The sequence below is a fragment of the Dendrobium catenatum genome, unplaced genomic scaffold (genome assembly GCF_001605985.2).
Source record: "Dendrobium catenatum unplaced genomic scaffold, ASM160598v2 fragScaff_scaffold_589, whole genome shotgun sequence".
In the NCBI taxonomy this organism is placed as follows: domain Eukaryota; kingdom Viridiplantae; phylum Streptophyta; class Magnoliopsida; order Asparagales; family Orchidaceae; genus Dendrobium; species Dendrobium catenatum.
Window position 1 is genome coordinate 29,525 of NW_021319051.1, and position 27,337 is coordinate 56,861.

Below are 27,337 nucleotides of genomic sequence, written 5' to 3' on the forward strand. Positions count from 1 at the left end.
CGCTCTCTCCAGTCACAAATTCACTTACAGAACAAACGCTGTCTGCATCCTCCTCCGATCAACCAATACTACCTATTTCTCACCCTATGATCACTCGCGCGAAGACGGGTAATCTAAAACCCAGAATTCTCTTGGATCTCTCCCATACTCTTCGATCGTCTCCAACGTGCTTTTCCATAGCCAACAAAGACCCGAATTGGCGCTTTGCCATGTCTGCCGAGTTTCATGCCTTACAAGCTCAGGGAACATGGTCTCTAGTTCCCCCGCCTATCAACACTCCTATTATTGGATGCAAATGGATCTATAAGCTTAAATTCATGGAAGATGGTCGCGTTGCTCGCCATAAGGCACGCTTGGTTGCTCAAGGCTTAAAACAACAGTACGGCATCGACTATCTTTAGACATTCAGTCCGGTGGTCAAGTTCACCACCATCAGGCTATTTCTCCTAGTCGCCCTGCATCACGACTGGCCTGTTCATCAGCTCGATGTAATGAACGCGTTTCTTCACGGCAAGCTTGATCAACCGGTCTACATGACTCAACCACAAGGCTTTGAGGATTCTCATCTACCACATCATGTCTGCTTACTTCACAAGGCCATCTATGGCCTCAAACAAGCCCCAAGACTCTGGTTTGCTACTCTGTCTACTTACCTTAAACAACAGCACTTCGTGCCGAGCTCAGCAGACCCGTCATTTTTCTATTACCATCAGGCTGATATCCACATCTACATTCTCGTGTATGTTGATGATATTCTCATTTCAGGCATTGACCCTACCTCAATTACAACATTGATGTCCAATCTTCAAAAAAAATTTCAAACAAGAAATTTGGGACATCTATCCAAATTTCTCGGAACAGAATTCTGTCGGACTGCTGAAGGCTATCACCTGTCTCAACAATCTTTCATCACCGCTCTACTCCATACTGCCTCAATGACTAACTGCAGGCCTCTGCTCACCCCACTGCCCTCAAAGTATCCCACCGACGCTCACCTTCAGCTCCCATTCTCTCAGCCAGATCTCTTCCATCAGCTTATTGGTTCTCTACAGTACCTCACCACTACCCGACCTGACATTGCATTTGCTGTCAACAAATTGTGCCAACATATGCACAACCCTCTTCTCCTCCACTTTCAACCACTAAAGCGTATCTTGCGTTACTTACAGGGTACACTACATTATGGACAGTTTTTACCCAAAACAAACTTACTTCTCACTGCCTACTCCGATTCTGATTGGGCTGGCGATCAACTTGATCGCAAGTCCACCACTGGCTACTGTCTATTTCTCGGTACTGCTCTCCTGGCCTGGTCCGTTAAAAAACAAACGATCGTTGCCCGTTCGTCCACGGAAGCCGAGTACCGTTCAATGGCTGCCGCCGCAGCTGACATTATGTGGACCAGACGCCTCTGTGAAGATTTTCAAATCTTGCTTCCCCCCACTGACCTCTTCTGTGACAACGTATCCGCCATGTCCTTTGCGTGTAATCCCATCTTTCATGCTCGAACGAAGCATATCGAGGTCGATCATCACTTCATCCGTGATTGCATTACACCACACATCAAACGATATCCATGCTCAAGAAAGAGAGCAAGCACTGAGCAACATATTATCTCCAAAAGACGCTTGCCTTGTTTCCACTGGTGGTTAATATTTGCCTTTTCACCTACATTTTAATATTAAATTGATAATTTATTAGTCATATTTGTGTTGATAATTACAAGGTATTCAGCAGAACTCATAAAAAACTTGTTTACATTCAACTATCGTACTTCATTATGATCATTAATTAATTTCCTTCTTAACAAATCCCTTCAACTTTTATTTAAGTTTATCTAATGAGTGAGGGTACTTTATACTTCAATCAAGTTATCTCTAAATAGTTGGGAGTAAACAAGCAGTCATAAATTTTTAATAAAATTCTTAATTTATTTAAACTTCGACATATGCATTTTTCTTTTGGCAAATTAAACATTCAAAAATGAAACTCTAAAGACTAATAAGATTAACTGAATTATATAGCCAAACCCATATTTTAACTTGATTGAGAGGACAACCGACTTTGGTCTTAGGTTAATAATGTTGTTGTGAATGTTTAATGAATTATCTTTTATTTTTGAAAAATAAATTGTTTCTTTCATGGATATGTGTTTGTGATTATAGTGGTTGATTAATTCTATAAAGATGATGTGATGTTGATTCTCTGATTTATAATGCATGTTTAGATTGCCCTAGGTTAACCAATCTAATTTTATGCACGTGATTATGCTTATGAAAGATTATTTTGAAAGGGGGCTAAATTTTAATGTTTAAAACTAATTATAAGTTGCACTGAAATGGACAAATATTTTTTTGCACTATGTCATGTGTTGTGTGATTGAATGCCCGAGAATATAAAATTGCTCTTTCTTTAACATTACAATAGTATAGACTCTTTTTTTTTCCTTGTTATTTTTTAAATACAGTTAATGTGGTAAAAGTAAGGTTGTCAAAGTTTGAGGGAAGTTGAATTGTTTATCTAAAGAAGAAAAGGAACCAAAAAGAAAAAAATCTTCTGTCATGAATGGTTTCCTTCTTTTGGAAGCCTTTTGAAAGGTAGATCAACGTTGAAGATATGAACAATCTCATATCATACTCATGTATGACTTGTATCAATAATATATATATAAACAATCTCATTACTCTTATATGCCTATTTTTTTACTCAAATCTAAATACCCATAAAGAGTTTGTATTAAATGCTCTGTTGGCCTAGCATCACAATTTCATAACGGCTATTAAAATATTTAATACAAATGACTGTTATGGAAGTAGAAGAAGAGACATACATACTTTGAGATTAGTAAAAAAATAGTAAATTTTTTTAACTTATGGTTGTATAAATGACTAATTTTAGATATATCTATCAAGAATAAAATTTAAGCTAAAAGTAAAAATATCATAGCATTATCAAAATGATTACTCATATCTCACTGATCAAAATTTATAGAGTTAATCTAGAATTTGTTCTAAATGTAAACTAGTTTCAATAAATTTAAAATTTTGAGCAAAATTACAGAGTGATATCAAGCTTTAAATGTGTGGGCTTGAACAAGACCAAACAACGACAGCTAAGGTTGTCAAACTTTCTTGAATACTACTATTATAAATATACATATACATATACATATATATATATATATATAGACACTCACACACACACACGCACTTATAGTGATTATGAAGCTTTCTTAGAGTCTTAGTTCTTTTGTTTCCACTCAATCTTTAAGAGGAACTTTTAAGTTTGAATAACAAATAACAAATGGGAGGAACTATTATAAAAGATAAATATATGATATGTATCAAAAAGTAAAATTGTTAAGTGTTGACATAAGAGTAGAGATTATTTATATCTTAGTGGTGCAACAAAAAATATAATATAACACTCAAACCTTCTTATTTACATATTTAAAAATTAAATCATTGTATTTACATAGCTTATCAGTCCGTTAATGTCATTCATGTATACAAGAGGAAGAGAAAGCTATGCAAAATCTCCTAATAAGATTTTGCCAAAGGCCATTGACTGGACAATGATGTGTGGCAAAATGCATTAGTTGAGGTCATTGATGGAAATGGGGTCTTCTACATTATTTTAACCTTAAAGTACTTAGTTGGGGTAGCACCATAGCACCACAGAATCTAGCATCGTTAAACTCTTCTAATGAAATATGAGAATTTACTTTACTTTTGAAATTTTTTTCTTTGGTGTCAGACCAACCATCACCCAACTTCTCTTTTAAATATAAATACAACTACCAAAAACCTCCTATTCTCTAGACACTACAGTTCATCAAATATATTTTTAATCCTCAACAAATAATCATAATGAATAATCATATTCATTGCATGTTCTTCGTTATCACTTACAAGGGTTTAGTGCATTTAGCTACAACATGTAGCTAAATGACATTGAATTAATGCATTAGTCCACTCGTTGATTGCCATTGATAATAGTTTGAATCTATTTCTTGACGGTCTCTTCCTTTTCTTATGGGTAGCATGCATTTTTCATGCATATGTTGAATGTTTATCTATTCTTGCTACCTCAGAGCAATCACCAGCGTTAAACACAGCTTTTCCATCATGTCGTCAGTTGATCCATGCTATGAATGACAAAAATAGTACTATTGTTAATTAGAGATTTGCATTCCAACTAATATAGCCTTTATGAATCAACTATAACACTTATTAGAGATTTTCGCATGATATGTTGTGGGTAGATTTCCACGTTTCTTACAATTCATATTGGTTTTTGCTTAGGGATGCGTCATGTCCAACATTATAAAAGAACCATCATGCTCCAAAGCCCTAATATCATGGCTTTGACACCAAGCCATATCCTTCACAATTTTCTTGTTACCTACAAAAAAATTATACTTGAAAGTTCTTTGCTCTCAAAGAAATCTTACAATTTGTATGATGAGCCTGATGTCATATTCATCAATATTCTCATCCAAATTAAGATGATCGTTTCTTAACCTCCATTAATTTTTTTTTTTGTTTTATTCGCTATAAGCAAGCCATTGTTTCTTCCACTTAATTGTTGTTCGCACGTTGTTATTTTGTCAAATAACAAGTTTTATTTTAAATTGTACTCCATGTCATTCAATTATGTCTAAGCTCATATTCAATTTAATGGCAAGTTTGAGTTCCTAGCTATCCAAGTCAAGTACCTTGTGGTCCAGATCGGATAAAAAAATAATTTGCTCAATTTTAGGTTCCAATTCAATTTAAGTCTCTTGTACTTATTCGTTTGAGTCCATGTTGGATCCTTTTTAATCAATCAAGATATAAAAATCTTCAAATGAAATTTCGGCATCCTCTTGGAATCTCCGCTTTCTAGTGGAAATTGTTGGAGTCTTAGCCTGCCTGCCACGTCACGAAAGACAAGTACGATCGGTGTCGAGGGACGCTGCAACCTAGTCTTCAACCCCCATGATTCCATGAAGGGCATGCACGGGTCTTTAAAAGTAACTATTTGAAAATGCAATTTTTCCCCGCCATGTTACACGAGCGCTTAGCGGTACTTATATTTTGCCATGTTGTGCTGAGAAAAGTACGAGCAAGGCTTGTCTGCCTCATCGTAAGTGCCGCACCGAGTTCCCTCCCACCAAAATAAGAAAAGCGTGCATATGGGGTTCCTCGGTTTGCTGTGAATGCTGAAAACATGACTTTTGAGGATCACCGGCCTCGTCATAAATAACACAATGAGCTTCCTCCCACCGCGCTAAAAAAAGCACGTATTTGTGATTGCTCGCTACGCTACAAGCGTCGACAGTGGGATCTCGAAGTTTGGAGAGTGTATATACCTTTTGTGGTGAGGTCAATGGCATGAGATGGCAAAATGTATATAATACGGGACTTACGAAAATGGACAAATCACAATGAATCCCACTCTCTTTTTTTGTTTGCATTTTTTTTAATTTTGTTAAATCTTTTTTTTTATCCTCATTATTTTTTTTGAAATCTCTCTCTTTGGAGATATATATATATATATTCAACACAAATGATTATAAATGATTTACCGTTAAATGCTTACTGAAATTAAATGAAGGTAAAAAAAAAAGATGAAACAGAGTAATAATCGTAAATGAATAACTAGTAAAAAATGAGAAAACATAATAATGGTTTTAACATAAGTAGAAGCATTCGAACTAATTTATTAATGATAGTAACCAATATAAACAAAAATGAAAAGAGCAAGATAAGAAAAAAGAGTAGAAATGGTAGCAGGGAAAGAAAAATTCATGTGAATGCAATTATAGGTACACAGCTCACCATGGCCTATTGGTTGAGAGCTTATGCTTCAACTAAGAGGTTTTGGGTTCGAATCTTTGTGTCTGCGTGGTGTGCGTGAGTTTGCTTTAAATTGGCCTAAATGTCCCCAAAAAAACAATTATAGGTGGAGAAAATTGAGAATATGCTTCTTTTTAAACAAAAAAAAAAGCTATTTTTTACCTTTTTTGTATAAAAAGGAAAAGAACTATAGATTCTCACGTGAAGCAAGAGTGGGAAAATAGGTTGACTGGAGAAAAGAAAAGGGCTTGCAATTGCGGTTTCATGTGGAAAACAAGTTTTGCTTACAGACGTTAGTTCACAAGTTTGGTCTATAAGAAGGCGTGAGATTTCATGAGGTAAAAAATTCTATTGCTGTTTTTGAGTTCAATTGAAGCCAGGATGAAGATTTGAAGGTTGAGAAGGGACGGGAATGTGGTGCTCTGATCTTGAAGTGCCAGTGTGTTGGAGATGGTCAAAACAAAGAGTTATGAAAGTAAGGAGTTTAAGATTTTATGGCTTGCAGTTGGATAAAGAGGACTTCGGGAGAGTAAAAACAAAAGAGTAGAGCTTCTGAACCTTGAGCAGGAGATTGTGAGTTTGAGGATAGGCCTATTGGGAGCTCGTTTGCGTGAAGGGAGCAACCAGAAGAGGTCTTATGACTGCTGTATGCTCTCGTTTTAACAAGGAGGCTACGCACTTGATGAAACTCTGCGCTTGTTTGGTTTAAGATAGAGACTCAACTTTCAACTCAAGCAGATTCTTAAGGATTTACCGGAAATTGGCACAGAGCATCCGAGGTAAATTAATTATGCTGTGATTTTTATTTTGACTTCGAATTTTGGTTAAATCTACTGGCAATGTTAATAAAGCTTCACTATTATTAGTAGTATGATTAATTTGGGCTAATCTTAATGCTTCAATTAATGAAAATGACCTTAATTCATGTGAATTTTCTCAAAATATGTGTGAATGCATCGAAACTTGCACTTATTTATGCGCATGATTTTTTTGAGCAAATTAATTGTGTACTTTGAGTATTGATGATGTTCCGAACATAATAGCGAATTTTGTTTTGTGATTGAATGTCATTTGGGCAAGGTTTCATGTAAATTTTCATATTTTTCATATCATCACTTTAGGGTTTGTGATGACGCGTTAGACGACCACAATTGAACAAGTAAAATGTATATTTTTGGTGTTGACGATAGTCTGTATGCCACGGTGAGATTTGTTCTACGATTGGACGTCATTTAGTTGATGTCGTACGTCAATTTAAAATGTTGATCACCCCCTTTAAATCGATCTCATTCGATTTGACTACGAGTGGTCTCCATTTAAGAGAATTTGATGTCTTGATTGCATAAACACAGTCTATTTGATAATCAGAGGTCATTTGACCCTTGAATTGGTGTATCACGTCGACACGCTCCCTGCTTGGTTCTCTTGTTCTGCTCTCTTTACGTGTGGTTTTGTGTATAGGGGGTCAACAAATTTCCCCAACAAATGTGATTTGCGTCTAGAGCGTATCACACTTGTTGCAAAATCGTTAGTCTTTGTTGGCTTTCTTTTGATGCATTTGATTTGTTATGTGGACTATAACGCTTTTTTTCTCCATGTGCAGAAAATATTTCATTGATAGAGGCTCGATGATTTACCTCCATGTGAGCATAGCAAGGGCACCATTTGGAATGTTATTGACAAACAAGATCTCCCGGGTGATGTTTATGCTTGGGACAACTTGGAGTAGCACGAGGATATAATATAGGGGCTTGATGTCTTTAGCAATTTCTATATATGTTCCATCTACTTATGGAATGTTCTGAGTATTCAGTAGAGTTCGAGGACCCTAACAGATGGGTCACTAGTTTTAGATTGTAGATCGGGGAGTACAACCCGCTAGAAAGTTCAATTTCCTAAGTTAGTTTTGCCACTTGGGATATTTTGCAGCCTGTATCAGATAAAGTTTAGCCGGTAAAGTAGTCTTGACTACTTAGTCACTGACAGCTCTAGAGTGGCTACGAGATTCCATTGTCACACATATTTAGTGCACGATTATTGGTTATATTTATTGGGCCCATTACATCCACTAGGTGCAAAGAGTTACCCTTTAAGAGGTGGGGATTTTTTATCCCTTATATATATATATACCTCAATCTTTGACTACGGGTGCCTTCCTTCATCTTGGGCTCTTAGTTTTATAGAGTTTTTTGGTTTCAAGTAGCAGCACTTATTGTGTGTGGGTAAAGGAGCTTACTGTCGTACTTTTGGTTTTTCAGATAGTTTTTGGGCTGCCAGTTTTCAATCACCTCTTTGATGAGTGTGTTCCTCTTGATGGATAGTTATTTCATCGAGTCCCCTCAGCAGACTATGATTGGAGAGGTTAGTTTGTGGTCCAGAACATCAGAGGGTTTGCCGATGCTTTCTCGAGCCAACATGCCTGCAGGTGTCTGGGTTCATAGTTTTTTTAAGGAGAGGTACCTTTCTTCTACCATAGTGTTACCTCATGATCCTTTTGACTATGGCTTGGAGTGCGAGACTCCATTGTCAGGAGAGTCTTTTGAGCTATTTACTTTCCACTTGTTACTCTTTGCCACTTTAGTAGGTGTCAATGAAGACGTACTTTTAGAAGGGTTTTTAGCACTATGGCTCAGTACTTTCATGCTTCCACTCAAGATAGGGATTTTGTGGTACAATATCCTTATAATTCCTTATTAATTTTTTGAGGCATGGAGACTTGCCCTAGCTCCAACCGTACTTTCTAGGACATACAAAGTTTTGAGGTCCATATTTTAGTTGAGTTCCCTATAGATATGAGATTCATTTCTTCTCTAGTATTACTTGTAAGCTTGGATCTCCTTACACGTTCAGGGTGCCTTCTCTTGCATAGAGACTCCTGCTTACTTCTTATGGAGAGAGCACCCCACAATCCTTATGATGAATAGATACCCATCCCCAGAGTTTCAGACGAACGATGCATGGACTCCGTTCTACGAGAGACCTATTTGCACAATAAATTTTTTCATAGATACACTTGCTAAGATTTAGGATAGGCTCCAACTATCTTATGGTTCCATCTTCTAGTTATGTAGGAATCGTTTAGACATGATTGACCTGGGTACAATTGTTTTTTTGTCCTACTTTTGAGCATGGTACAAGGAGGTATGAGTGCTAGGTGCGTGAGCTTGGAGTGCCGAGAGGACAAATGCCTCATCGGGGCTTTTTAGAAACTATAGGCGGTAGAGGTACTTCTCTATCTTATTCACTCTCCTTGCCAACAATTAATTTAATAAATAGTTTAGTCATTTGAACTTTTTCTTTGACTCTCGTTACAAGGACATACTCTTAGGCATGTACTATAACTAGGGCCAATGTTCCTTCTCTAGATAGAGCTCTAAATGTGGCACTCGTGTCACATAGCACATAGACTTCTTGAACTTCTCATAGACGTGATGGTCTCTAGTGCACTACATCTTCCAGGAAGTCCATAGATGCTTGCTCTTTTCTAAGGGACCTTGGAGATAGTTCATAGGGGCTAAGGAGGTTAGACTTTATTGGTCATAACATATTGGGTCCTTTCACTGACTATTTCTTCCTAGTGGACCCATACAATTCTTTTTGTTCAGGAGAGTCCTCCGGAGTTGGCACAATTTCACCAACAGAGGTTTTAGAGATACAGTCGTACAGATCGATCATATTATATTTGGTTCCTATGACTCCTTCATCCCTAAGAGTTACCCGACCGACATTATAAGTCCTTATGTGGGTATGCTTTTATTATATATTAATTTATTACAATGCATTATTGTAATATTCATATTTTTATTCATTAGTTGTAACACTTTGTATAATACCTAAGGGAAAGTATTATATCTCAGAGATTCATAGTTATATTCCCTTAGCCTTAGATCCGAGGAAAGCCAACATATGGAGTAATGGTACAAAGAACTTGTGAGAGTTGATAGCTCATATTGACTCGGTCTCTTTAGAGTCCTAAGATAGGTTTCCTTCCGCCACTAACCAGACCCTCAGTCTACTTGCCAGCTTCGGGATGGACAGTTCAAAGTTACCCTATTGGGAGACACTGTGTTGTGAGGTAGAGAGTCACATCAAATGATTAAGGTCCTTCTCCATCCTATGGACCAGAGCCACACTTCCAGAGCTAGAGGAGAGAGTCACCAGGTAATAGGTGATAGCTTATGATGCTCATAACCAATTTTACAGTACTGCAAAGTTTTTGAGGAGACACTACCATAGTTGCTCGAATATGAGCAGGGAGATAAATGGATTGTAAGCTCGTATTAAGGATCTGTCGATGGAAATCATGGAGGTGATGCCCATGAGATTTTAGATATGAGAGGGCTCAATTAGCATGACTGCCTCATAAAAAGAGAGGACCAGTGCCACCAAACTTTACACCAGTCGATGTTGGTAGCTGACTTCATACTAGCACAGGTTGTTGAGGAGCTCAAGATTGCACTCCCTTTAGCTACTATTTAGAGTAATTGGTTATAGGTTTATCACATACTTCAGAAATTTTTGTTTTTTTATCCTATGTTTTGTGCGGCAAACTTGACAGAAAATTTATACGTTTTTATTATTGTTGATAGTACTGAATGTGGGTAGATATCTTAATTTTTAAATAGCAGAGGAGACTTTAATTTTAGTCGCTTAAGTTCAACAGATTGGGTGAGATAGAATTTAATAGCTTTTTTTCCTCTTATTGTCGAAATAGGGGTTTCTCTACTGTAGCCTTTCTTATGACTTGTTGAGTAAATAGAGTTGCCAACAATTTGATCATATTTGGGTTTATTGGATCCGACCTCTTATAAATATTTTGTCTTTAGACTTATGATATAGAAAATATGCTTTCCAATGCTAAATTTATTGAACATGATAGATTTGAAGTCATTCTTGGTGGTTGAAGATTTGGAGCCTCCACACATTTAAAAGTTTCTCGAGATTCATCCTTCCCACTAGAACATGAAAGTTCGTTAGGGATGTTAGGCCCTATAGAACTGGCCCAAGACTAATTAAAGTGAGTGGTGAATTGGTAAACTTTAAAAACAAAACTCCAACCAAAATCACCATAATCAAAGTGCGGAAGAAAAATAAATGCAAAATTTTCCAAAAATCAAATGTAATATTTTCAAACAATGGTGGTCTTGTGATTGAATAACCTTCCGCAAAATTATGATTAGCCATGGATCAAATTCAAAATCTTTTTAAAACTTATTTATAAAATCTTGCTTTGATACCACTTGAAAGTTTGTTAGGGTTGTTAAGCCCTATAGAACTGGCCCAAGGCTAAATAAAGAGAGTGGTGAATCGGTGATAAAGAAACTTTAAGCAAAGTACAAACCAAATCACCATAAATAAAGTGCGGAAGAAGAATAAATGCGGAAGCGATAATAAGAAAAGAACACACCGTATTTATAGTGGTTCGGTCAAACCTTGACCTACGTCCACTCCTTGGAGGCACCCTCCAAGTATTGCACTACAAAAGTGTCTCTCCTTTAGCCCCACAACTAGGCGGAGAAGCCCTTACAAAAATTCCTTCCACCTTCCCCGGTGCGGCGGAGTCGCCGGGTCCTTTTACACCAAAGATATCTTCTTCTTTGGTGAGCTTTCCTCGAGACGATCCTTGAATCCGACGGTATTTAGATGCAAGCCTGCCGGAGCAACCGTGTGGAATCCCCTCCACACTCCCTTGAGTCCCCGCTCACAGGATCTTCTGCCGCCCAGACTTCACCCGTTCCTCACTCCCTTTCAAGCTCTCTCTTCAAGTCTCTCCCATAAGAACGAAGCTCTAATGGCTGCCAAAGACTCCTACAAAAGTTACCATGCCATAGATTAAATAGAATCTCTACAAACTAGCTCATTGATGCAAGTTGCCCACATTATCATCCAGGATGATAGGACTATCGTCCTATATGATCAGTACAAATTCAGCTCATCAGCCCGGGACAATATGGGACAATCAAAAGAAAATTGGTTACATCATCCTGGATGATCTCACGATCGTCCTGGCCGATTAGTTTAAAACTGACTTCAATCGTCCTGATCATCTCCTTTGATAGATATTGGCCGATGTAAATCGTCCAGGATATCGTCCCGGCCAATCCAATGATCGTCCCGGACGATTGGATCGTATCAATCAACCATTAATGATTTCCAAATACTACCAGGTCAATTTAGGTATAATATAGTTAGATCATCCTGGACGATAGTAATATCATCCTGGCCGATTTCCTAAAATAAAGAATACCTAAACTGATTATGGCGGCTGATTCTTTCTGAATTGATAATATCGTCCTGGCTGATAAAGGTATCATCCAGGCCAATCAGTTTATGATGGCTGCCTTAATGAGATGCCCTAATTAGGGTTTCAGATTTTGGACATATCGTCCAGAACGATATAAATATCATCCCGGCCGATATTACCAAAAATAAAAATCCTAAAGGGAACAATATGAAAACTTCTATGTTACAAATCAACAGGTTCCACACCCAATACAATAGACTCAAGAAAGGAAAAAAGATTACAAACTGACACAGACCAAGTCTACCCAATCTTGAGCTGGTTCCAAATTGCAGTCTGATCGTGTGGACCTGATGCGTTAGCACATAAGGCAATCGTAGAGAAATAAGGAATGTTTGCTATCATCAAAATCATAAACCATTGATCCGCAATAGAACATTCATTCTCCAGTCAATTAGGAGAATTTGGTGTACTATAAGTACTTAAACTTGTCGAGTCATATTAGAGTTCATACTTTTTATAGTCACTGCTGTCGATTTGACGATGTGGGGGGTTCCGCTACTATGGCCTTTCTTATGTCTTGTTGAGTAAATAGAATTGCTAGTCATCCAGTCATATTTAGGTTTATTGGATCTGACCTCTTACTCCCATAAAAACTTTAAGCTTTAAGCTGTTGAAAGACTTCAAGCTGCTCCGGTTCGACTTGTTAGAGTATGTAGTCGCCCAAAATTTATTTCATTACCATTGAAATCTTGATACACTAGAGAAAGGGTTATCCCAAACTTTTTGGAATATCACCCACATATGTGTTGATAATAGAATTTGTTATATACCTATTTGAAAGAATTTAAATCTTGTTAGTTTTAAATATTTATTTGGGGACTCAACGCATAGTAGGATACTAACCAAAATAAATATTTAGAATGCCCCCTATCTTGTAGGCAGATTTTAGATAGATTTTGTATTTTAAAATTTAAAATATTTATTCAAGGATCTCAGTGCGTAGCACGATATCGACTCAAATAAAAATTTAAAAGCCTTCAAACTTGCAAGGGATCTCTACGAGTTTTTTTAAAGCATTCTTGTAATACAAGAGAAATTTAAAATGTGAAATATATGTGATAATAAGCATGTTTGAAGCATATAATACATTTAACACAATGTTTTCTCGAATGATCTTCATGCATGTTATTTCTATAAGTATCGCCTATTAATCGGTGACATAGTTCTTTGACCGTCCAGATCAATTAGTTCATAAGTTCCTCCCTAGTATACTTTCTCAATGATGAAGGGGCCTTCCTAGTTAGATATGAATTTTTTACTAACACAATAGGAAAATAGCCTATTACCGACGAATTTTTTGGCGGCTTTTCGCCGGACTAATTTTTGGTAGATTTTATGGCGTATTTCCGATGCATCACAATGAAATATTTTAGGCATATTTTTTTTGCAAATTTTCCTGTGGAAATTTTAGGAAATTCTGACGAATTTTCTAGCAATTTTAATACATTCTAAAAAAATATTTTTTTGTGATTTAATTAATTAATAGATTTATATCCCATTTTAATTAATTACTAATTTAATGATTTATTTTAATTAATTATTAACGCATGCTCATGCTAGCTTGTTGGCTGGTGTGTTGGGGGTTCGACCTAATATGAGAGGGCTCGGGCGGGTTCGTGCTGGCTAGCGGGAGGAGGGTTCAGGCTTCCTGGGGTGGGCTTCGGCTTGGTTTCAATTTTTGTTAATTTGTTTTTATTCTGGCAAATTTTTTCATCGGAACTTTTTTTTTCCACCGAATAGTTTTCCGGCGACGAAAGTTTGCCGAAAACATTTTCCGGCAATTTTTTTTCATCGGAACTTTTTTTTTCGACGCACATTTTACTGACAAAATTATTTTTACTAGAAATCCACCATAAATCTATTAAATTTACTGGAAAATAAATACGTTTCCACTAGAAAATAAATACTTTTCCACTGGAAAATCTTACGATAATACATGATTTTCCTGTAGTGTAATTTTTTAGTATAAGATGATTAGCCTTCACAATACTAGGACCAAATTCCATTCTTGAAATTCTTAAGGATGTACTATTAATTCATATGATTTTATCATTTTTATTCATTAGATTTCCAGAATTTTGTTCAACTTATAATTTGACTTCATTAAGTGTGTCAAGCTCCTACATTCTCAATTACACATTTTGCTACTAAGTGGGATTGTGTTGAATTACTACCCAAAGTGATGACAGTTTGACCTCTACTGACAGCCCTACTTCACCCTTAAACACTAACACATAAGGAGAGGCTTTGGTCAGCATCTTGTAAGTGACATGATATGCTCATAATTCCTCTACCAATTTAGTGTGTTACACTCTTTTTTTCTTAGTGGGGATATTCTTCAACAACTTCACTAACATCGTATTGAAGCCCTCTGCCAAACCATTTTTCCTTGGGTTATACTTGGATGAATATTTCCAATGTATCTTGTCCTGATCAATAAACTTTTAGATCTTAGTACTCTTGAATGTAGTACAATTGTTTGAGATTATACGACAAAATACACCAAATCTATAGACTGCTTTACGAATGAAGAAGTTAATCACATACTCGAACTTGAATTCTTTAAATATAGCTTCTTCTACCCACATAGAAAAAAAATTGTTGCTACCAAGATGAATAAGTGTCTGACTAATGATGGTGGATCTACCAGACCAATTATTTCTGTACCCCAACATTCAAATGTCTAGAATTCAAATGTTGGGTCCAATGGTTTTGGTGGTTGTTCTATAATATCATTATGAATCTGTCACTCGTGGAACCTCTTAGCATGGTCCATATAATCCTTTACCATTGTTGGCCAATAGTAACCCAATTTCCTAATTTTAGAAGCCATTTTTGGACCCAAGTGATGTGCACCACAAAGTCCATCCTGGACTTCTGATACCAGTCTATCAACTTACTTTTTCCCTAAGCGTCTTAGCCATATTTGATCAAAAGCTCATCTATAAAATGTGTCATTGACAAACGCTTATTGCAATTCTCTCCACTTGATTTGCATGGCTAGAGATTTATCAATCGGAAGTTTACGTTCTTTGAAGTTGTCAATAAATTATTACCTCCAATCGCCTTCCACTTCAACATCTTTGCAATATAACCATGGCTCTGAACATTTGCTAGATTTATGCCTTTTTGCCTTATAGCATTCTCCTTGCTAATCATTAGTAAAGATTGGTTGGGGAGGTTTATGATCAACTGGGGTTTTATCCTACTAGCTTGAATCTTGCATTTCCATTATCTATGAGAATTATTAGATTTTTACTCTAAGACTTGAGAAATGTAGACCCCAATAATTATAGGCCTTTCCTCATTTGTATTCGCCACATCCTTGGCTAATTTGGAAAGGAAATCTACTTTAGCATTTTGAACTCAAGGAACTTGAATTATTTTATCATATAGAACTTGTTTTAAAAGCTCAATAGTTTGCCGATGGTAGTGGGCCAACTCAAGTTTTCTAAATGTGAAAGACTTGATTTATCACAAGCTGAGTCATCAAAGATTTAGAGATTTCAAATTATGACATCAATCAAAATCTTTAATCCTATTGTTAGAGTTTTGAATTAAGCTTCATTGGTCTGAGTTTTAGTTAAATTGAATAGAAGCCTCATTATGCCTCTCTTAGGTGCTATAAAAATGATATTAATGTCAGCACGGGCTTTTATAAGATTTGTAGGTCGAGCAGCCTAAGTCGTAGATGCCCCATCAAAATAAATCTTTCAAAATAATAGTATTTCCTTCTACTCGACCTGCATGATTTATTCATCATTTAAATCATCGTTCAATGGTAGATATATAAGGATATGATTTGTAGCGAGAAAATTTACCAAGGCGTGTCATTTCACTACCTTCCGTGGCATGTACATGATATCAAAATTATGGTAATATTACTACCCACCTAGCTAGGAGACTTATAAATGATGGTCTTTTAATCAAGAACTTTAAAGAATTGATATTAATATCAATGTAATCTTACAAAATACCATGTAGTGGTAAAGTTTCTAAACTATGAAAATCAATGCTAAATAATTCTTCTCAATTGGGAAATAATGAATTCTTGATCTGACTGGCCTCCGACTGATGTAGTAGAGCATGTTCACTTTGCCTTATTCATTATGATTGGCAAATAATATTTTTAGGGACTCTTCTAGCACCGCTGTATACAAGATAAGAGGCTTCCCCGATATTACACTACAAAGAAGGGGGGATTTAACAAGTATATTTTTATACTATCAAATGCTTCCTGACATTCTCCAACCTATTTAAAGCGGATGTCTTTCATCATTAGCTTTTAATGGCAAGAACCTACCTTATAGATTCATTTTGAATCATCGAATAAATAACAATTTTCCTTAAACTAACGTAGTTAATGGAGGTTTCTATGAGGAAGCATTTCGATAATCGCATTGATCATATTGGGGTCAATTTTGATGCCTCAATATCGAATAATGTATCCAAGAATTTTTCTGATGAGATCGAAAAAGCACACTTGAGAGGGTTCATCTTCATATCAAATTTCATTATTCTCTCAAATACGATAATTACATTATTTATGTGATCATTCTAGTTTATGCTCTTGACAACAAGTTCGTTTACACATGTATCATACACAATGCAATCATGATAAAAAAAAGCATGCTAAAATCTTATAAACATTTGTTATAAATATTGCAATAATCATTATTAAGACTATAATATTAAATTTATTTGTTGTGTAAGGGATTGTATATTATTTATATTAGTCCTTGTAGTTCATATTGTACAAATTATCATCATGTATAGTAGTACAATCCTCATACAAAGTATCATGTACATAATATTGCTTAGTAAGGTAGGGCTTTTAGTATAGTCATGCCTCCTCATATAGTGCATATTCCTATGCATCATCATTTCATTACATAATATTTCATGTGGAACATCATATCATAGCATCATATACATAAAATATAAAGCAAGATAAGACTTTTGGATAAATAGTTCGTAAGTGTAGCTTTCCCTATATAATATCTTATCCCATATGGTATCGTATTCTGTCATATCATATTAATAGAACCAAACATGTGGCATTACATATTATAATATGAGATCCCGAGCTTGTTAGTTTGATGTAATAATTACTATTGATTAACTTCATATTTCTCGTTAAATTTATACATCATATCTTCTTTTTGTGTAACTAACAATTTTAGGTACATCTTACAATACCTAAGAATTTTGAGGGCTCAAGATTCGGTAGAATTTGATATATACTGAAAGATTATGCATTTTTTTTCTTTAATTTTATATTTCTTGAGTCAATGCCATGTAAGGGTGTATGCTTATTTAGCAATCATACACACACTTATATTGTGAAGTGATAAAATAGTTTCTTAATTTTATTAACAAATTGTACCCTACTATCAAGATTATTTTGTATGATTGGTTATTTATAAAATTATAAAAATCAAATAATTTTGTAATTAATATTTTAACTTAATCATACAATACGATCAGTTTCGTACTAGATGATCAGTTTAAAAAAAATCCTAGCCGCCAATAAAACTTAAGTACGTATTTTTAGTTTATAATTTTATACTATTCAATTGTATGCTACCTTTGTACTATTTGATATTTAAAAACATACTTAAATTAATCACCTTAATTACCAATCAAATAAATGTTTAATTAATATGGTTTATTGACTATACGAAATAGATCATACTGTACAATAGGCAGAGAAAAAATCCAATCATCATAGAGTTCATCTTCGATACAACCTTTATTTTTATACTAAAGATACCATAAGATGTCAAGATGTTCCTTTATGATCACAAGATAATTGAACTAATTGTACTCTCAATATATAGAACTTAAACCATTCATTCTGTAATTGTATTGCACCTCCAATCATACTGGATTAACTTTTGTTTGTAAACTAATTGTAATGTACCATCCTCGATTGCATTGTACAAATAGAAGTCACTAAATTAAAATTTTAAAGGTTTTTAAATCCTTATATGAACTCTCTCTTATATGATTTTTATTAATCTTTTAACTGTTCAAGAGATTTTGAGGGAGCTTTGTGAGAGGTCTTAGGGATTTTGAGGAAGACAAGGTGAGGTAGTGTGAGAGGTAGGAGTGTGAGGAGATTCCATATGGTTTCTCCAAGCAGGCTTGATCGTTGATTCCTCCAATAGGTTTATTGATTTCTTGGGATTTCTCTAGGGAGAGAGTCTTTAAGGCTGAAGATTAATATTTTTTTTCCTTACCAGGAGGGGGAAAGAAATGACATATTATTCCTTCACTAGGAGGTTGGTAAAAGCTTTCACGTTCGCTACCTTCATAAGGAGGGTGAAAAGAGCTTCTAAGGTTATCTACTTCACCACGAGGGTGAAAAGTATTCTTGTTCTCGGTCACAAAGTGTTGGTGGAAATGATTCTTATAAAGGCTTCTTCGGGTTGCTGTGGGGGATAAAGGAAATATAGTAAGGAATTAGTGCAATACTAGGAGAAGGGGACTCCTGGGAATGGACGTAGGTTAAGGTTGATCGAAGTACTATAAAGTTCTAATGTGCTCATATTATTTTTACATTTTACTTTCATATTTTTATTTCGTGCAAATTTACTTTCTTAAAAAAAATTTCTATGTTTGCTGAAATTGAATTATTCTATAATGAATAAAAAAAAGGATCAAATATATTTTCTTCATTTGCCTCCATTTATATTTATGTTTAACATTTTTTTTTTTAAAGTAGTTTTTGTTAAGAGGTAAATTTTTTAAAGAAATAATTCATCTCCCTTTTTGTTGTGCTTAGGAATAGTTCAATGAGGCTTAACATCCTCCCTTGAACTTTCAATTATTATTGGAGTGGGTCACAAAAGTAGTATTTCAGAAAACATGTGTAAAATTATTGCAACTCTGGAATATAGATTGATAATGTGATTTTTGATGATATCAAATTTTTATTATTTTGTTAATTTTTTTATTTCTCCAAGTATGTATTGGATATTTTATTTTTGGTGTTTGTGTGTACTAATAATTTAGAGAAATCATACTCTAGACTACTGAATATTTCAAGACAAAGTAAATTAGGATTTCTTGTAATGAAGTCTGTAAATCTTTATTTTTATTTTTCTTGAGTTTGAGAGAATGTGATTGTAATTGGGTAACCATGCAATTACACAGGAGGAGAGAGTCAAAATAGAAAATTTTAAAACTAATTGTATTATACGACCTCAAATTATATTGTATGATTTATCTTATTTATCCTTTAAAATATTGTTCGTATTATATGACGTTAGTTTGTATGGATGATTAACAATATATGAAATTAACTGTGTACCAATTCATCCTAAATAAATTACTATGTTTTTTACTATTTATATTGTACGAAGTTAGTTCAAACAAATGACTAACTGTCTATTAAATTGGGATAATCCACATTCATATCCAATAAAGAATGATTTTTGTTAACTGTTCATATTATACGAAATTTGTTCATATTAATGATTGATAGTGTACAAAATAAGCTTCATACCATCTTGTACCAGACGAGCACATTCAGTTTTAAACTATTTATACTAAATATCAGTTCATTTAGATGATTAATAGTGTTAAAAATAAGGTTCGAACAGGATCGTACATGTTCTTTTAAACTATTCGTTCAGATGATCGACGATTGTACTGTATAATATTAAGTCAGTTCACTTATATGTTTCAATTTTTTGAATGATTTATCTTTTGTTTTTATATATGATGTCCTAAAACTATCAGTCAATACCTTTCCTACGGTTTTCTCTTGAGAGTGGCCATTGAATGTGAGTGTTTAGGAGAGATTATGAGAGTGAAGTACGGGAGATCAAATGAGGATTTCAATTTTTTGAATGATTTATCTTTTGTTTTTATATATGATGTCCTAAAACTATCAGTCAATACCTTTCCTACGGTTTTCTCTTGAGAGTGGCCATTGAATGTGAGTGTTTAGGAGAGATTATGAGAGTGAAGTGTGGGAGATCAAGTGAGGAGGAGTTATAAGGAATTTTCAAGGTTACCCAAAATGAATATCTCTGTCTTCTTCAAATTTCTTCCCATATCCTCTAGAGGATTTTGAGAGAAGATCTTCAATATTGTGTCGAGGTACTTTGCCTTCAACAGGAGGGTGAAAAAGGATAACTATTCTCTGCCATCACTAGGAGGGTGAGAAATGATGAAGGCTCTCTGCCTTCACCATGAGGGTGAAAATGGACGTCGTTACTCTATTGCACTGGGTTGGTGGAAGAAAGTTTGTAAGGGCTTCTCAGGCTTGCTATGGGGGTAAAAGAAGAGTCAGTTTAATTTAGTGCAGTTATCTGAAGGAGTCTCCAGGGAGTGGAATAGGTTTAGTCTAGACCGAACCACTATAAATTTGTTTATTCTTCTATTCACTTTTATTTTTCTGTGCTTTATAGTATTTGTGGTTGAAAAATATTTTGGGATAATCATATCAAAAAAACCTATATACTCAAAGATCATTGCTAAAATTTTCTATAAATGGTTTTTATAAATATTTTTTTTTAATTACCATTTCACCCCCTCTTGGTTAGCCTTCGGGCTGTTCAATAAGGTCTAAGAACCTACTCAAACTTTCAAGTGGCATCAGAGCCTATTTAAAAAAATTAAGGTTTAGACAATCTTTTGAAAAAATAATCATGACTACTTTGGGAAATCAAAACACTACTAAAGGATACATTATAACTAGGCCACCTTTATTCGATAACATCCCTTTCAATTTTTGGTAAAATTGCATGTCTAATTTTCTTCAATCACTTGACTATTGCATATTTATATTAAAACATGAAGGTTACACTATATTCACCAGACTTGTTGATTAAATTAGAGTTGAAACACCCTACACTGATTGGACACTATAAGAAAAAGACTTAGCACAACTAAATGCTAAATGTTTAAATAATTTTTGCTTTGTATTAAAATCAGAAGATAATATACATGTTTCTACTCATAAAGATGGAAAAGAAATTTAGGATAGACTTTATATAACTTTTGAAGGGACAAATGAGGCTAAATAATCTAGGTTAAACATTTTATTACATGAGTACGAACTATTTTGCATGAAACTGAATGATTTAGTTTTTTATACATATACATATTTTACTTAGATTGTTACCTCATTGCATGCTTTAGGTAGAGAACTAACTAATATATAAAAAGGTTAATAAAATCCTACATTGTTTATCTACTACTTATGATGCAATTATAACTTCCTTAACAGAGTAAAAAACTTGAATGTATTTTAAACTGACAATATGCTTGGATCATTGATTGCTTACGAGCAAGGAGTGAATAAAAGACCTATTTATGCAGGTGACAAGAGGAAAGAGAAGAATATTACTTTTAAAGTGGATTATTTAGAAAGTAATTGATAAATTCATTGGGTAGAAGAATATATTAAACTCATGACTAGGCCATTCAAAAGTTTCCTTTGATAAAAACAATAGAGACGTCAACATTAGTAATTATAAGATTGCCTAAATCTCAAGATAATCCTTCAAAGGATAAAGTTGAGGAGAAAACTAATGTTGGGAAGGGCAAGAAAGAGTCCAAAGAGAATTCTGCACTCACTCAGCTTCTGACTCCTCTGAAATAGAAGTAGAAGAGGAAGTCACAAAATTGTGCTTAATGACACATAAACTTTTTCATTCATATTAAGAGGAGGTTTGCGACTTATCCTATGATTAATTATTTGACGTTTATGAGAAAATTCATAATGCATATAGGAAGCTTAAAAAAGTTACATGCTAATTTTAACCTCGAGCATTTAAATTAAAAAAAAAATAAATAAAAATCTTAGGAATGATCGTGCATTCATATATAAAAACCACATGGAAATTTGAAAGAATTTGATGATTTGAATAAGAAACAAAATTTATTAAAAACACCCCATACTAATCTAAAGAATAATTTTACGGTGTTCATGACTTAAACAGAAAAAAGAAAACGTGTTGAAAGCTTATAATTCAGTTTTATAAAGTGCAAAGTCACATCTTAAAGAATATTTGAAAGGTTTAAGGATAATAAGACACCTCCCACACTTGAATAAAATGTATAATTTCAAAATTTAGGAAAAGATATTATAACTCATATAGATTAATAAATCTTTGTCCTGGTGTTAAATACTTTCATGTTGAATGATAGGACATATTTCCCACTCTTACACAATTCATAATAGAACACATCTAGTGTGGAGACCTAAGATGCATAAAATATAGCATATCAAATATGCATCTAGATTTTCATTGTCAAGAGGTGAACCCAAATTTATTTGGGTTATCAAATCTATCATTTGATAATTTTATAGAAATGCTTTAATACAAGGTCTTGCGAGAGCATGTGGTACTTGGATAGCAAATATTCAAAACAAATTACTTGAGATACAACACAATCCATCTCGTTGGAGGCCAGGGATGGAGACAAAGTGACACTAGGAGATACTATCTTTAGGAGAGTGGTAGGTACATGTATGATTTGTAATAAGAATAGTTTCTTTATTGAGAATGTTTTATTGGTTGAAGGATTAAATCATAACTTGTTAAGGATTACTTAGCTTTGTGGTAGAGGTTTAAACAATAAATTTTTACCTACAAGATGCAATATAAGACAAAATGGAATTAGTGTGTTGCATGCAAATAGAATAATTAATATATACTTGCTAGATTTAAATTATGTTAAATCTTCTAATACTTTTTTTCTTAAAACAATCACTGATGAATAATGGTTATGTGATAGAAGACTTTGTCATGCAAACATGAAAAATCTTAGAAAGATTACCCAAACAAATTTGGTTAGAGGAATACACAAATTAGACATCACTAAAGATCATCAGTGTGATGCATTTTAGTTAAAAAACTATGTCAAGTCCTCCTTCCATTCAATTAAAGATCATTGAACTAGTAAACCAGGAGAAGTCATACATATGGACTTTTTGGATCAGTTAACACTATAATTTTAGGAGGGAAAGTTTTTAGGTTTATAATTGTTGATGATTATTAAATATTTACTTGGATTAGATTCTTATCTCATAAGAGTAAATTATTTGATGAATTTAGACATTTTTCTTCTTGGATTCAGAGGAAGCTAGGTTGTGAAGTTCTTTCAATTCAAAGTGATCATGGAGATGAATTTTAAAATGAAAAATCTAAAGTTTTCTATAAAGGGCAAGGAACAGATGATAACTTTTGAGACCTAGGACCCCTCAACATAATGGGGTTGTTGAGAGTACGAATAGAAATTTGATAGAAGACTCTAGTTATGTTTTGAATAGGGTGAATATTAGATCAAAGTTGAACAAGACACCCTATGAACCTCTCAAGGGAATAGTGCCAAACCTTTCATATCTATATATCTTTGGATGTAAAGTGTTCTTTCATATTAATGGTAAAACGCTTTTAGGAAAATTTGATCCTAAGTCAGGTGATGGAATTTTTCTAGGATATTCAATTGTTGGCAAACCCTATAAAGTTTTTAACAAAAAGATTTTGGTTGTTGAGGAGACCACTCATATAGTTTTTAATGAATTTAATATTTTTGGAGGGTCTAACTTGGATGCAGAAGATGTTGAATCAATAACACAAGAAATTAATTATTCAATTCTTGAAGAAAGGATTGAAACATAAAATGTATTGCCTCGAGATAGAAAATATCCTACGAGTCATCATAAAGAACTATTTTTAGGAGACTGAAGTGAAGGTGTTAGGACGAGTTATAGACTTAGCAAAGAAGTGAACCACTCAACCTTTATTTTAATGATCAACTCCACTAATATAAATCAAACACTTTCTGATAAATTTTAATTTTAGCCATATAATAGAATTGAATTAATTTTCTATAAATGTTGTTTGAGAGTTAATTGAAAAACCTAAACATTAAAGTGTTGTTGGGAAAAAGTGGGTTTTCAAAAACAATATGAATGATTCAATTGTAGTGGTTAGAAATAAAGTAAGCCAAGGGATACAATCAAATAAAAGGAATTGATTTTAAAGAAACATTTTCTCCTGTAGTCATACTTGAAGCGATAAGGGTGCTTCTAGCCTTTGCATGTTTTAAAGGTTTTAAATTATTTCAAATGGATGTTTAAAGTGTCTTTCTTAATGGGGTGATATAAGAATGATGTTTACGTTGAGCAACCTCCAGATTTTGAAAATTCACAATTCCCTAAACATGTGTTTAAATTGAAAAAGACATTATATGGACTAAAATAGGCAGCAAGGGCATGATATGAAAGGCTATGCACATTCCTAGTAGAAAAATCATTTGTTAAAGGAAATGTGGACACCACCCTCTTTTTAAAAAGATTAGGAGATGATATAGTCATTATTTAAATATTTGTTGATGATATCTTGTTTGGATCCACTAATAAAAATATTTATTATATTTTTTAAAATAATGATTAGTGAATTTGAAATGCGTTTGATAAGATACATGGGTTACCTTCTTGGTTTTATCATATATAAGAAAGAGAATGATGCATTTTTTAGTCATTTAAAATGTATTAAGGACATCCTTAAAAAATATGAAATTGATAAAGCTAAACTAATTAGTACACTAATGAGTTTCTCATTGTAGTTGGATAAGGACTATAAAAAAAATTTGTTGATCAAAAGAAATTTAAAGCAATAATTAGATGATTATTTTACTTAACTGCTAGCAAACCAGATATCATGGTTAGTATTTATCATTGTGCTAGATTTCAAGATGATCAAAACGAATCCCATTTGACCATTATTAAAAGAATTCTGAGGTCTCTTAGTGATATGGTATCCCAGGTATAGCTCTTCTTTTAAAACCATTGGACATTCTAATTTAGATTATGCAGGGTGTAGGGTTTATAAAAAAAGTTATTCTTAAACTTGTCAATTTATTGGAAACTCTTTAGTTTCTTTGTCTAGTACAAATAGAATTTAGCAGCCTTTTCTACTTGAGAAGCAGAATATATTTTCTTAGGTATGTGGTGACGTGGTACAGGTTCTTTAGTTAAACAAATAACTTATGAATTTAGGATTTTTAATTGGCACTAATCTAGTTTTCTGTGATAATATAAGTTCCATATTCATTTCAAAAAATTCTATTCAACACTCAAGAACCAATCATATAGATAGAAGGCATCACTTCATCAGAGACCATGTAACTAAAGGAGAAATTAAGATGAATTATGTAGCTATTAAAAATTAACTTGCAGAAATTTTTACAAAATCACTTGCTTTTGAATTATTTAGCACCTTATGAACCATATTGGGTGTTATTGAAATTCATTCTTGAAATTTTAAATTCAACAAATTCCATTTGTAATATTTCTTAGTGTTGATGTTTATGTCTTGTTTGTTGTTTGTGATTTTTCTTTGTTTGTTTTTTATGTATTTTTTTTAATATTTTGGGTTTGAATTCTCTTTTGTATTTTTTTTTTGTGTCTTATGGATCTTGGTTAACTTATTTTTAAAAAGGAATCATGATTATCATGCGTAAATCAAAAAAATTGTTTTCTAATTATAATATACGAACTACTTTCGTACTGTAAGAAATCACTAGATTTGGCATGATAAATTTTTTATGTTTATAATTTGAAAATAATTTTTTATAAACATATGATCTTATATGAATACTTCATCGTACTATACAAACTTTTTATTTTTCATCTGTATGAATTGGGAGGGAATTCGAAGTGCAATTATTTTTCAAAGATCTTCCTAAACGAACACATTTCGTTTGTACGATCCTGTTATGAACTTGCATATGGATGAACCTAATTTCCATAGTACAATCATTATTATCTAATCATCCTGAATGAACACCTATTCATCTATATGATCATTTTGGTTAAAAAGTAATATAAAATGACTTCTAAGGAATGGCAGTTTATGAAAAGTCATTTCATTTTTGGTCGTTTCTATTCGTATATACAAAAATTATTTTGTCTTGTATAGACATAAAGTCATATGTACAAACCTAGTTTCGTATTGTACAACCATCCCAATTTCTTTAAATTGAAAGGTATTCATTGAGTTTTCTTCACATAGTCTTTAAATCACAAATCATCTGGTGTTAAAAACTCTTCAAATGGTAAGCATCAACAACAAGCAGACTCATCATTCTAGCGACTCTTCTTCCCGTTCTAGTCAATTAGACAAAAACTTTCTTTCTAAGGAAAATGAAGAAGCCTATCAATGTTTCTTTGAGGCCAAAATTACCCCATATCATATTTTTTTCCAAGATGAAATCAACTTTTCTGTAATGTCTCTTTTTTATTCTACCTATTTTTCTTTCATTCTCACCTTAATCTATGCATATTGTTCTAAAGCATTTTATCAATTCCTAGTAATTCTAAGAATGAGGGTGAACCATGCCAAGATATCTTCATATGTGTTTAAAGAGAGGGTAGAGATTACTAAAGAATATTTAGGGACTTCCCTACATCTTAGATTTGAAGGGATAAGGGTACACACTATGACTTCTAGAGATGATTTTGACTGGTCTTCCATAAATCAAACTCTAAGAGATGTACCTTCAGTTTATCACCAATCTCGTGTATATACTTTGAACCAAAATGACAGGATCATCAAACATATTTTCTGAACATCTATTATTCTTAAAGTTGGTGATCTTATTAAGCTCACTCTTTTGCTTTCTATTATCACATATCTTATAATGTCAAACACTCCAATTGATGAATCCAATTCTATTGTGGAGTACATTAATAATCTTACCGACATTAGACTTCCTACCACTACAAGGAAGAATAATATGGCTTTAGGTCCTTTGGTTGCCTATGTGCTTGAAAGGAAATATAACTTGATTCATCCTGATCCACCAACTCATCTTCCAATGTACTTTACTAATGCTTCCTTTCATTCAATATTTCATCAGGATCATGGGGTTTCAAGAGATGATGTTGGAGAAGGAGAAGCTCTTGCAACTGCACCTACACCTGCTCCTAGATAATTTGATCATAATTTTATCAGGAAATAGTCCAATATTTTAATCGACTTGAGTCTCATTTTGATCAATGATTTGATCATGTTGAAACTCGCTTAGACCAGTAGGAAGATATATATAATGAGGATATGGGTTGGGGTAGAGGGCAGTTTGATTCTATGAACACTCAAGTAGCTACCATTAATATCTACTTTACCATGTTCTCTCCTCCTCAACCACCTCCAGATCAGTCCACCAT

At 33.7% G+C, this 27,337-nt stretch overlaps 1 protein-coding gene across 1 annotated transcript; it reads left to right on the top strand.

Moving 5' to 3' along the window:
• Positions 1-491: 491 nt before the first annotated feature.
• LOC110099539 (uncharacterized mitochondrial protein AtMg00810-like) lies at positions 492-27,105 on the top strand. The gene is made up of 2 exons (XM_020826737.1): positions 492-1,485; positions 26,759-27,105. Exons 1-2 carry the CDS (start codon positions 492-494, stop codon positions 27,103-27,105), a joined length of 1,341 nt encoding a protein of 446 aa, XP_020682396.1.
• The last annotated feature ends 232 nt before the right edge of the window (positions 27,106-27,337 follow it).

Excerpts from the sequence above, each read along its gene's own strand:
- LOC110099539 (XM_020826737.1), top strand. The coding sequence starts at position 492 with ATGAACGCGTTTCTTCACGGCAAGCTTGATCAACCGGTCTACATGACT. Across the intron at positions 1,486-26,758 it reads ATCCGCCATGTCCTTTGCGT|TTGGTGATCTTATTAAGCTC; the intron begins GTAATCCCATCT and ends TTATTCTTAAAG.